The sequence below is a fragment of the Branchiostoma belcheri genome, unplaced genomic scaffold (genome assembly GCF_001625305.1).
Source record: "Branchiostoma belcheri isolate BF01 breed outbred unplaced genomic scaffold, Haploidv18h27 scaffold234, whole genome shotgun sequence".
NCBI lineage: Eukaryota > Metazoa > Chordata > Leptocardii > Amphioxiformes > Branchiostomatidae > Branchiostoma > Branchiostoma belcheri.
The window spans coordinates 258,463-271,857 of NW_017803837.1; the positions used below are offsets into that span (position 1 = coordinate 258,463).

The 13,395-nt window shown below is 42.4% G+C and overlaps 1 protein-coding gene and 2 non-coding genes across 3 annotated transcripts in view; 1 reads left to right on the forward strand and 2 right to left on the reverse strand.

The window, feature by feature from the left end:
- Positions 1–33: 33 nt before the first annotated feature.
- On the reverse strand, positions 34–105 carry Trnam-cau. Its single transcript has one exon. It is a non-coding gene; the product is annotated as a tRNA-Met (tRNA).
- A 5,441-nt stretch (positions 106–5,546) lies between these two features.
- Positions 5,547–13,395, forward strand: part of LOC109470824 (peptidyl-glycine alpha-amidating monooxygenase A-like) — a 12,609-nt gene continuing 4,760 nt past the window's right edge. The window contains exons 1-7 of the mRNA XM_019769914.1: positions 5,547–5,845; positions 7,645–7,696; positions 9,357–9,435; positions 10,235–10,413; positions 10,821–10,899; positions 11,180–11,320; positions 11,976–12,092. Of these exons, the coding sequence (XP_019625473.1) occupies positions 5,684–5,845; positions 7,645–7,696; positions 9,357–9,435; positions 10,235–10,413; positions 10,821–10,899; positions 11,180–11,320; positions 11,976–12,092 (809 nt within the window). The 5' untranslated portion in view covers positions 5,547–5,683. The remainder of the gene's footprint in view (positions 5,846–7,644; positions 7,697–9,356; positions 9,436–10,234; positions 10,414–10,820; positions 10,900–11,179; positions 11,321–11,975; positions 12,093–13,395) is intronic.
- On the reverse strand, positions 11,544–11,616 carry Trnar-ccg. The gene has a single exon. It is a non-coding gene; the product is annotated as a tRNA-Arg (tRNA).

The window sequence follows — 13,395 nt, forward strand, 5'->3', positions numbered from 1 at the left end:
AGCTGAGAAAACATGAAAAGACAAAATAAAAATTAGCAGAGGGTGGTTTCGATCCACCGACCTCTGGGTTATGGGCCCAGCACGCTCCCGCTGCGCCACTCTGCTGTGTGGTACGGGCAGGTCTGTAGCACAAAGAAGTAACAGAAATACGATTGCATCATCCTCTTTCGTCATCCTCTACGCGCGCTAGGGAGTAATTGATAGCACGTCGTGCTAATCTACGCACACAAATAACCGTGTGTGTAATGCAAACCCGCATGACCTTCTTGTTATATCAGTATCACTTCTCCAAACACACCGCCGGGAAGTTACTTCCAAACCCAAAATATCTGATCGTTGACAAACGTACAAGTATCGTACCTCAGAAGAAACACCTGTGCGTCTATTGTTCTCATTTACTAAGTATGCTGCAGTAGTAGACAGGCTAGTTCAATATACTAAGGAACGGCAGGACCGATCATATGATTTCTCCTGTTACTAAAATCACCAATGCAGGAAGAGTGGAAGACAACCTGCAATTAAGAAGATTTAGTACCAAATGCATGATTGAAATACATGCTATGTGACGTTATTTCCTTAATCCAATTGCATTTCCTATGCAATCTATTTTTATCTCGGCTAAAATATTACCTAACGTTACATGCAACTTTACGGGAAGGGGAGTTCCCTTCAGTGAATTTTGTATTCCAATCCCGACTTGATTAGCCTGGTATCCAGTCTGATCGTGGTCGGGGCTGTAAGAGCTCGGGGCCGTAAGAGCTCTGGCCCGCCCGCCTCACAGAGGTTTCCCGGTGTGTATTTCACGAGAGATTAATTAGCCCTCCACGAACAAAATCCCCCAGCATACTGTCTCTGATTAGCGTAACACTCCTACCGGGACGGTCTGTTGCACTGGGCGGGGGAAGCTCTTAGAGCCCCCGAAGACACAACCTGCCTGAACACCCCAATACCCCCAATCACGATCAGACTGGATACCAGGCTACGACTTGATGCACCCCCAGCCTTTCCTGACTCATTTCAATTTGAAAGGTCGGGGCATTGAGGTTCTACCGCGACATATAGGATTGCCATGTTGCTTACGCTGGGCACTCTCCAAGCAGGGGTTTGGGTTTATTTTGGCGTGTTTTCAGGCTTTTTTTTACCGGGTTTCTTTTTTGCACTGATTTTTTTTACGCCAACTTAACGTTAAAAAAATTCAGTGCAACTAGAAAGGCCGACATTTGCTTTGGAGCAAATACAGCAATGGCTTCACCACATTTTACGACATGGCAGGGAAAGAATGAGAAACACAAGGGAAAACAATGTTTTACATTGATATAACTATAAGTATGAAGTAACATACAACTAAGACTACAACAGTTGGATAGCTATTCCCTACATTATTGGTTAGGATTTTTAATTGCATAATGCAAACTGTTGATTTTCAAGAAAAAAGAAGCGTTCATGCCCCGCATTCCAATGCTGGAGCAGGAAAGCTTAAAATACCTACCAAAACACTTGAATACAGACCTACTGTCAGTATGGAATGGCTCTGTGCAGGTATTAATTAAGTTAAGCCTGTTAAATTCCAACAGCCAATCAGCAAGGAGAATAGAGGAAAGCTGCATGCCTATTGGTTGATGCCCTGCATTCCATTGTGATGACTCATGCCCAAATGTGGTAACACTGCACACTAACTCAGTAATACATTTGCTATAACACAGCCAAAAAACTCAAATAAAACCATTGTAAAAGCCTGTATTACAAAAATTAAAAAAACGCCTGGGGGTATTTGCCTACTGTACCTCCATACCAAATTTCAGGTCCTTAGGCCCCAAAATGAAGAAGCTGAATCCATTTAAAGAAATGGCAGGAGGAGAAGAAGAAGGAGGAGAATCATGAGAAAAAGCAATATGGTTTCACCACTTTGTGGTGAACCCATAAAAAAGAAACTCGGATAAAACTAGAAAGGCCGACATTTGCTTTGGAGCAAATACAGCAATGGCTTCACCACATTTTACGACATGGCAGGGAAAGAATGAGAAACACAAGGGAAAACAAGGAAAATCGTAGATTTTGTACCTCCGGGTATTGTAATGTATGTTGCAGAATGTTGGGTGCATGTTGGGACTGTTCTTTAAATTAGTGAATGGTGTCTGGGTGTGTGTGTGTTCACGCGAATACCACGTGACACAACTATGCAAGAGGAAGCTACGCAACTTGACACCTGTGCGAACAAGAACAATATGATTATGAACGGGGATAAGTCCTATGAGTTGAGACTGTGCTTTTCAAAAAATCCACCTGTTCCACCTCCCCTCACACTTGGAGGCAAAGAAGTCCCGGTTGTTGAATGTGCCACGTATCTGGGCTTCAAACGTCACCGCAGCCTTGGGTGGGACAGCCAAATCTTACACATGGCAAAGAAAGGCTCAACCCGTCTTCACTTTCTCCGCATGCTCAAGAAGGGCGGGATGCCACCAGAGGACCTGGAAACTGTGTATACGACTCTGATACGACCTGTGTTAGAGTATGCAAATGTCGTGTACGTGGGCTGTAACACAAAACAGAACAACACTCTTGAGGCTGTACAGAGAAGGGCGGCGAGAATCCTACGGCAACAGTACTCAAACAACCCCCTTCTCCACCCTCCAGGACAGACGGGAAACTGCAGCAAAAACTCTGCTCAAGAAATTGCGGCATGTCAGCCACACTTTGCATTCTTTGATGCCCTGCGACAGACACCAGAGCACACGGCGGTCCCTGAGAAATGGAAACCACATCTCCGTTCCGAAGTTCAGAACTGAAAGACTGAGGAAACCTTTTCTGTTTCAGGCAATAAGCCTCAGCAATCAAGATTTGTAAATAGTCCGCCTCTGTTTTAAATGGACCTGAGCTACAAAATTTTAAATCTATTTAATTTTAATCGTCAATGTTGTGCTTTTTAATGTGTATCTCTTTTCAAGCTATTTTAACATGTAATCACTTGTGCAATTCAGCCAAGCAATGAATATTGGCTGCCAATCAATGTGAATAAAAAACAGTTTCAGTTTTAGTTTTTCGAAAAGTTTCGAAATGTTTGTAATTGGCTAAATGATCTGTGAAATCACTAATCCCCCCTAGCCGACTGGAGCCCAAAAATAGAAAGGACAGGGGGCATCCCGTGGCGAATCTGGCTGCCCGACCCTCAGCGACCAGCGATCAACTCCAGTGCGCGGAACGGAACTTGCTCTCGAAAATGTATCAAGCCGCTACGCTTCCCCCCGCGGCTGCCATCCCTCCCCACTTATCCCACACTAGTTCAAATCACGTAAAAAAAACCATCAAAACATGCACAGAAGCGTGTTCATATCTTTCATGTTACGGTTAAAACTTAGAACCTCATTTTGAGCGAACGTTACAAACACGAGACAAAATAATATTTTCGAAAACAAATCGCAATCTTATCAGCAAGGTTTCATTGATTCCTGTTAGATTTAACCGGTACCAAACCGCGGCAGGCAGCTAAGAACAGCGACATATTTGCCACGGTTAGCACAAGTGGCGGTGATATATTCAGGTCGTGCCGCCATGTGTTTGTTTAGATATCAGTGGCAGGGCTGCCGGCGTTTCCGGCACGGGCACGATAATGAGACGTTGATTGACGGCACATGTGGTTCACATCTGAACAGTTTCAAAGAAAGAATTTATCGACAATGCTGACACCCCTCTGTGTGAAAGGTCAGATCAGTGGTCGCGACCTCAATCGTCCTTATACATGCAAAGGTCAAAAGCTGAGGTCCACTTTCACACTGAAAGGGGTGTCCATCGGCGGTCTAAACGCATCATTTTGACGCACTAAAACACACATACTAAAAACCAAACAACGTGCACCATCTACAGCCCAACAGCAAAACGTATACCAACTCCCAGACATATACCGTCCACCCAAAACGCGAGAAACGGGTGCGAACGCAATTTTCGTCTTCCCTCACAAAACCTCCGCGCTCGGGATGTACATCCCTACCCGGAGGTAACAATGCTTTACATTGATATAACTATAGTATGAAGTAACATACAACTAAGACTACAACAGTTGGATAGCTATTCCCTACATTATTGGTTAGGATTTTTAATTGCATAATGCAAACTGTTGATTTTCAAGAAAAAAGAAGCGTTCATGCCCCGCATTCCAATGCTGGAGCAGGAAAGCTTAAAATACCTACCAAAACACTTGAATACAGACCTACTGTCAGTATGGAAATGGCTCTGTGCAGGTATTAATTAAGTTAAGCCTGTTAAATTCCAACAGCCAATCAGCAAGGAGAATAGAGGAAAGCTGCATGCCTATTGGTTGATGCCCTGCATTCCATTGTGATGACTCATGCCCAAATGTGGTAACACTGCACACTAACTCAGTAATACATTTGCTATAACACAGCCAAAAAACTCAAATAAAACCATTCTAAAAGCCTGTATCACAAAAATAAAAAAAACGCCTGGGGGTATTTGCCTACTGTACCTCCATACCAAATTTCAGGTCCTTAGGCCTCAAAATGAAGAAGCTGAATCCATTTAAAGAAATGGCAGGAGGAGAAGAAGAAGGAGGAGAATCATGAGAAAAAGCAATATGGTTTCACCACTTTGTGGTGAACCCATAAAAAAGGCCAAAAACACGGCAAGAATAAGCCAAAACCCAAACCTCTGCTTGGAGAGTAAGTGGAGTTATGTATGAGAGGAATACGTTCGAACCAGGACAAGCCGCTAGGGGGGCATTTCTTTCCGACCACAACAGCTAGCTATCTAGCATCTAAAATTCGTGACCCTAGTAGCATGTCCAGGTCACGAGATATCAAAACCGGAAGTTCCACTGCAGTATCATAACAAGCCACCAGGTGATCCTAATTAGATAAATCATTTTGAGGTCTCATAAAGACCTATCCACCTACCAAGTGTCATGATAATCTATCCATAGCTTCTTGAGTTATCCTGCTAAACCACACATACGTACATACATACATACATACGTGTATAAAAACGCCACTAAAACATTACCTTCTGGCGAAGGTAACCAATGTTAAGGTATACAAACATCCCATATATAATAGGAACAGCAAAATACTACAGCACTGTACAGACCAATCATAGTCACAGTGCAATCTTGCCGCACCCTTACTATGTGTTTGCTGCTGATTGATGCTGAACATGGTAATTCGACTAATTTGAAATGGTTAAGACTTCACTCAGGCGTAATTTGGGGTGACCTAAATAAAAATCATTAAGCGCCATCCTATAAGCATGGAGTTAGAATACAGTATATCCATGTTATAAACCGAAATCACATCGAGCTTGGATATACGAATGCGGATTCTAGTATCTACTCCACGTAAAAATCAAATTGTTAAAAAGATTTCTTTTGATCTACATTGTAGGCCTGTTGTTCGGTTAGACTACTGATGTTTTTTTGTTTTTTTTTAATCTTAAAAAGTTGTTGGACCGGAATTTCAACCACATCACAAAATTGCGCAGACGCGAAAGCTTACGTGGAACAGTGACTGGAAAAAACGAGAGGAAATGGTCGCGAACATTAAAGCACCATTACGCTTTATTTGGAAATGACGACGGGCTACAATTTATTACGCTCCTCCCGTCCCCCGCGTTGACGTACCGCCCGGAGTGTACGTAAGCGGCTACGCACTCGCACCTGCGCTGTGTAGTCTCAACCATGGCGCCCGGTGTACGGGCCGTGTTGACGGGAATATGTCTCACCGCCTTCGCTAACATATGTTGGGCTTACCCGGCGTGGGACAACCCTTGGTGGCCCCGAGATTTACTGGAAAAATTCGACGCAACGTTTGAGGAATTGGAGCGGCAGCGACCTCCGCAGGTAAGGGTGAAACAGACGAGTGTTTGGTGCTGACTTTGTTTACGCAGTGAGAGACATGTTGTTTAGCAAACACTGTGGCAGATGTTGGCCTATTCAAAAATCGTGACGTGAGAAACTGTAATTTATGTTTTAATAAAATGTTTAAAGGCGAGCGTTGAGCGAATGTATGAAGGATATCGCGAACAAGTCATGACCACCTGTTTGAATACAGCATTCTGATATCACTCGATCAATGCCAAATGTCTGTAGCGCCATGACGCAGATTGTAGCGCTCAACAGATAGACGACGTTATTTTCAATATCCCCGATATCACCTGAGCAAGGCTTCAGTCAGATTGTTGCTGTTTCCATTGATTTGAATCGTTTTTAACGGCGTGTCTTTCGAGTATTCCGTGAATAGCCTGTCTCTAGCTATCGGAGCTTGGTGCTCGTTTCGCTTCGTGACCATTCTCTCCATTTATCACCCGGGCCGTACTGCGATGTGAGATGTGATAACACGACTCTCTTTATGGAGACGCAGGGTCCTGCCTTCGATTGAATTAACTCCTAAAGCCGCCTCTTTTGCTGGTCCGTAGTCTGGTTCCAACGTTCGTACTCAACATGAACCAATCTGGTGGTTATACCGGTATATACTGTCGTCTTTTATGCGCCAAGTACCCATAATCAGATAGAACAGTCATAGTACAACTCCATCTGCAATGTAAGTGACCCTATCGATGCCCGAGCCGTCACAATTAATGTACTGTAGACATACTCTCCAAGCAGAGGTATTTTTAGCGTGTTTTTAGGCCTTTTTTTATCGGGGTTTCTCTTTTGCACTGATTTTTTTTCCCACCAAACCCAACCTCTGCCGGCACTCACCTCGGGGAGGGGCAAACCTTGGGTTTGGTGGGAAAAAAATTCAGTGCAAAAGAGAAACCCCGATAAAAAAAGCCTAAAAACACGCTAAAAATACCCCCAAAACCCAAACCTCTGCTTGTAGACAGATTTTTGCTGAACTTGTGAGGACAATCATTAAGCAAGGACATTATATGGGACCAAGGAGGTAGAACCTTCTTGCGTGGGACAAGCTTCTACTTGTGTGTAAGCTATTACTCGTAGCTATTATTCATAAGAAACCAGCGCACGTTTTGTACACCCTCAGAGTGAATGTGAGCGCTGTCAGGACACACATGCCGAAAATCTGCTCATTGCAGCGACCTGAAATGAACTTCAGACGAAAATTTACATCACATGCAATGTTTTTTTTTCATGATATATTCCCGAACATGACTAGGTGATCGAATTGAACCTGTCTGAAAAATGAATTGGAGTGTTATCAAAATGTCGTTTCTGTTTGCGTCAGCGCTGGCAGGGAGAATACATCCTGCGCCGCCCCCGCACCCATGCCACAGCCGCTTCATACATGAAACATACTGGAACACGGCTTCTACAAGATTCACATTTCCTGGCAATTACGGGACAGACCGCTAACAACAGCAGGGGGTGGGGCTAGACATTTTTTACATGTTCTCTACCCAGAAAAAAGGATGGGGGTAGATGTTTCGTTGTGTTTTCTACATAAATGTATAATTTCTCAAAATGTATAGGCTTACTGGGCCTTTACAAAAACTCGCGGAATATCATGTCAACGCGACCCCGTCTCCAGTTTGTTAATGGATCGTCCCACGATGGCGACGTGAATTTTCGCCCGCTACATTAGCTCTCTTGACACGATCATTAGATTACCCCCGGTAGATATACATTATTCACCACGTAAGATGTGTATCAATTTACATGTTATTGCCATATTCCCACAGGGACCGTTCGTGTGTACCACTCTGAAGTCATGGAGGGTGGAGAATTTGATAGGTAAGAAAATAATAAATGAATGAAGACCCTTGTTGTACATTTGTGTTCTACAGAACTAAGTACAGGTCGCATGGGTACAGAACATGAACATAAACATATATACATTACATACATATGAACATATAAGAGTGTAAATAAATGTCTAATTTCTATTCTTTTCGGCTTCATCTCGCTTAGTAGTGATTGTATGAATATATGCGGCTGTCAGTGTGAAATTACTTAGAGTAGGTTTATCAAAAATTAAAAGGAATACAAATTTCTCTTTACTAGTCAAATATTTGAAGTGGGGAAATATACTTAATACATGGCTAAAAAAATGAGTCTATCTCTACTATACAAGGGGCAATCTACGGTGAAATATATTTCATCTTCTATTTGGCCTAAACTACAGAATTGACAGGTTCTTTGTTCTAGAGGACTGCGGTTATGTCTTCCTGATTCGATTCGTAATTTGTGACAGCTGATTCTTTTTTTTTTTATAAATCATTATTTTTATTGTTTCAATAATTCACACAAAAGAAAGCATGGCACAAAGAACAAAATAACTGAAACCACATGCATAACAACAAATGATTCTTATAGTTTTAATAATATACACGTAGAGACATCAACACGCAGAATGAGCACACAAGCTTGATGAATGATTGAAAGAACTTACCTGTACATTCATGCCATTACAAGCAGCGTACAGATCATGGTGGTAAAGGTCTATAAGCCTTAGTTCTATGTACAAACAGTGATAGAAGTTTGATATCTTACATTATTACAACATCTATGGCATATAATGCCAATATGTAGAGGTTCAACTTCTTCTATCTTCTTAAAATAGTTGTTAGACAGCTGTACGTGTAAGACCAAATGGAGCTTATAAAACACAGATTATCGAGTTGCATGAGGAATATGAAATTTCGTTTGCTATCTATATCTAAAATCATGGAGGTAGCTCTTCTACCTCCATGCTAAAACTAGAGAACTTGACAATGTATGATGAATGAACGAAATGACGGCACGTTAATCAGGATCTGATTCGTTCACTAATTCACGTGTAATTGTTGTTTCAAACTGAGTATAGTAAAAGACATAACTGTGCACATGTAATTGTGCCGTTTCGATTGTCGAAGTGTAAAACATGCTATGTTATGTTATGATTGCGGGCCTAAAGATGACAATATAGCTGAAAGGTCGTTACTGTAAAGACTTTCTGCACGGCAGGCGATGTAATAGAAACAGTACCCAGAAATGTAAGACCGTCTCCCTTGCAAATGAGAGAAAGAGAGAGAGACTGGTTTATTTGTGCCTTACAAAAAGTACACACAAAAGCCTGTAAGCAGCCATATTTGGCTGAATTGGGAAGCATCTACATATCTAGGTTAAATTAAAAATTACCACACGTTAAAAATACAATAATTCAATATACAAACAGTTGATTCAATGTTTCCTTCATGTTAAAATTGCAGAAATAATCTAAAGTTATAATATGCAGGGTTGTATATGTGAAATTGATGAAGTGAAGGAAATGGAGGAAGGAATATCATTACTGCATGACTATGGGGCCCCAAACGTCTACTGTGGCGTACAGCCATGGGTATAATTTACTGTTCCCCAGTCAGTCATGACCACCTTTGCTGTGACACTGATCTGATATTTTACGTCTATACAGCTTCAGGTACAGAAGGGGACAGGATCGACCGAATCATCGGCTACGGTTGTGAGCAGCCGGCGTCCTCACAGACCACGTGGTAAGGGCCTATTCATGTAACAGTGTAGACATTGTATTCCAAATTGTATTATGGGTTTATATCTAATACGGATAGACCTGAGCTACATGTAAACTGTGATGAACAGTCTACCAGCAAGTAAAGACAAAATCATATGACACCTTTTTAATTTGTAGACTTAGACCTTACTGGTGGACGAACTTTTTATAGTTGTAAAGGTCATCCCCATGATTTTCAAAGTCAATTTACTGGTCATTCTTTTACTGTTGTAATCCTATCCCGGGGCATACTGACATCTGTGAGGCAAAAATACATTGTCACTGTCAGAAAACGGTTACTTGTTTTGAATCGTAGGTTCCAGCTATTTATGGGTGGTACCCAAAAATAAAGGGACTCCTCACGGGTATGAAATTAAGACGAAAATGTGCTAAGAAATGTCAGTAATTGTCAATTGTCAATATCAGAGATTCCCTCATCCAGAAGTTTTGTTTTGCCGCCATGCCTTTAAGGTTTAAGGATATCTATTTCTATAACACCTACTAACACCTACCCTGGGTGCCAGCCAAGTTAACGGGCCGCTAGCCGTTTCCAGGGCCCTGGCCGTTTCTTTCGGCAGCCAGAAGCCCTTCGCCCGCAGACCTAAATTACCGCTGCGGTGGAATTGAGCCCGTGGGGAGGTTTCGATGTAGGGCCAGCCAAGCCAAACTCCCCCCGAGCTAGACTCCCCTGTAGCGCCAATTTACACCAGCGGGCGAAGGGCTCTTGCGGCCCGGAAAACGAGTTCTGGCTTCCAGGGTAACTAACACCGTATGTTGCCCAGGATTTGCGAGCCGAGCCGGCCTGACACGGTGTGCGCTGGCCCGGTGCTGGGGACGGTGTTTAACTGGGAGAAGGAGCGGGAGGCCGGCCCGGGACAGACCAGTATGATGGAGGAGGAGGATGTAGAGATCGGCCCAGGAGACATCAACACTGTCGTTCTGGCCATGCGGTTCACCGACGGTACATTTCTGAAATACAAAGTTTTTTCTAATGTCCTAACCCCCGAATGTCTTCTCCGTGTTCCCCTGGCTGCACTCTATCATTCCCCCTGTCAATGTGTTTTAATTTTCATGTCCCTATGGAGGTATTGTTTATGGTCTGCCTGTGTGTGTGTGTCCGTGTGTGTGTCTGTGTTTCCGCATGGCCCTTAGGTCAGGTTGTAATGGATATGTGTGGATTCAGTCTGTCCCAGAGGGAGAACATTATTAATCATGTCTACAGCGCTCTACATCTGATACGCTGTTTTCACGGCTGTTTTTGTCGCCATTTCCTTATGAAATGAACAATTCCTCTTTTGTCCCCTTTTCACTTTCTTTCGTGCTTCCCTATGACTGATCGTGTGTTCTGACTTTTGTACCCTCTCATAGATGGAGAAGAAGAGAGTGAAGAGGAGGAAAACGTTCAGGAAGATAAAAATAAAGTGGATGCCCAGTCAATAGCTGAACGGTAGGTAGTGTCTTACTTATTTTTGATCGTAAGTTAGATTGAATCATATCCTTCAGTGATCTTTATTTTGATTTCTCCTTTATGTTTATTGACTGTTTATTAGGCTGCAGTACATACTATTACTAGTATTTGACAATACTGCTATTAATGGTATTATTGAAAGGTAAACGATGGATTAGAGTTCTGAATCCCCATAAAGAAATTTCTATGAAAAGCAAGTTATAATATTAAGTTAAGCACCAAGCGCTCTTCGTGATACAGTTGGTGTGTTTTTCTGCAGTGGAATGGAGGACAGTTCTCTACAGGTTGTTGAGGACTGGCCTGCCCAGAACCTGGGCCTGGGTCAGGTGTCCGGAGTGGCCGTGTGTCCGGCTGGACACGTCCACGTGTTCCACAGGGGTGACAGGGTCTGGGACGACAGGTGAGACAGCAAAAACCTAGAAAGGCCGACATTTGCTTGGGAGCAAATACAGCATATTTCAGGCCGTCTCCCTCCCAAACTTACTCCAGTGCAAAACTGGAAGATTCTCAAATAAATGAATTATGTAGCAGCTATGTGATTGAGAACAGAGATACAAGAACAAGCACTTTGAATCTCGACATTACTCACAAATTTCTAAAAATACAATAATGCCTCTGTCAAACGACCCTGATGGGACTCGAACCCACAATCTCCCGCTCCGGAGGCGGACGCCTTATCCATTAGGCCACAGGGTCTCGATATGCGTTGAACTTCACGTAGACACTACCTTGTTGTAATTGATCGACACATTGATGTAGGGTTGCTAAACGGATGGTGACGAGGTATGCACGTGAGCACGGCTTACGAAAATGCAAATATAATAGTAATCTACATAACTTAAGTCAAACAAAAATAATGATAAAGGGGTTTATTTATTTCATAAAGTAAAATTGGTTATTTCTGATACCACTGTGCGGACTTGACCCTCATGGATTGGGATAGAAGCACTCCCGAAGACAGTGTGTGAAATGTTCTCAAGAGATTACCTGGTCAATATTTGCACTGAAAGCTGGGCTCTAAAAAAGACTTGAAACGTACGTCTTTTGCGTTTCAGCTCGTTTGATGACGAGAACGTGTATCAGCAGCAGGACCTGGGCCCGATCCAGACGGACACCGTGGTGGAGCTGGACCCCAGCACGGGGGATCTGGTGCGCAGCTGGGGGAAGGGCATGTAAGTCTTCCGCAGAGAAGGGCCGGCCAAATTAATCTCCAAGCAGAGGTTGTGGAGGAATGATCGTTACATTTTTATCTCGGCCGCCTGCAGCGGCCGAGATATTGTGCTCCAAAATATGTACGTTGAATGGATGGATAAATCTTGATTTCGACCGTGAAAAAAAACCCAATGAAACCAATTACTCTGCATGTATACTTTACTTTGTGGTGTCGACCTACCGGATGATAGTGTCGTTATTCTGATACAACGAAGTTGCTAAAAAAGAGGAAATGATGTTTACCACAAAACCATTGTTTTATATCATAGTATGCATTTAATGTTCTAGAATTTCGCTAATAGCTGCTGTAATTGGACCAATAAATCAATGACATAAATTATGTACATTAACCTTCCATATTTGCTTAAGTCGCAAGATGTCGCTTTTGATTGGTGAATAAATCACTGTGACGCAAGTAAATATTCACTTGAAATGAGAAATTACCGCCCAACAAAACGGACCATTAGATTCCCAGTGCTGTATTACTCTTTTGTTCTTGTGGTCAACTTGTTTTCTTTGCTTGAATCGCGTAAAAGACCAAGGAAAATACAATGAAATCGGCAATCGCCGAGCCGCGCCCCGATCTGCCGCCGCCATCTTGGATTTTTTGGAAAGCTGCAATTTGGCCCAAACCGCTAGAGGGGGCGAATTAAAATGTTTAATATATTCGGTCTGAAGTTTTAGTAGCTCTAGCAGTAGAGGAGAAGTTTGATAATGCATAGAACGGATAAAATAGAATAAAATTAAATGAAATAAAATAAAATAGAATAAAACAGAATAAAAAATAAAATGAAAATAAATAAAAAATAAATAAAAATAAAAAAATAAAATAAAATAGAAAATTAATTGTAGTGGTTACATATACTTAACGTTATATTGTATTTAGCAATGATCATTTAGCAAAAAAAATTACGGTACTGAAACTCCGGTATTCAGAATCAGGTACAGGTACAGGTCCGGACCTGGACCTGATCCTCTGGACCTGGAAGAGCCGAACAGGTACCCACCCCTATTGCTAGTGGTGTAATATGGCTGTAATGTCGACACTGTTTGTTGAGTACTAGTACAGTATATTTATATTCCTAATCAAAAGTAACAGTGAAAGATTTGCCCATACATTGGTATTGAAATAAAGAGCACATTTTAGTACCGTTCACCTGTCAATTTGGTCATTTTCCGGGGGTACGTTTATTCCGGAGGGTATGTATATTAGACTTTGAAGATTTGTCCGGGGGTAGTGTTTATTCCGGGGGGTATGTTTAT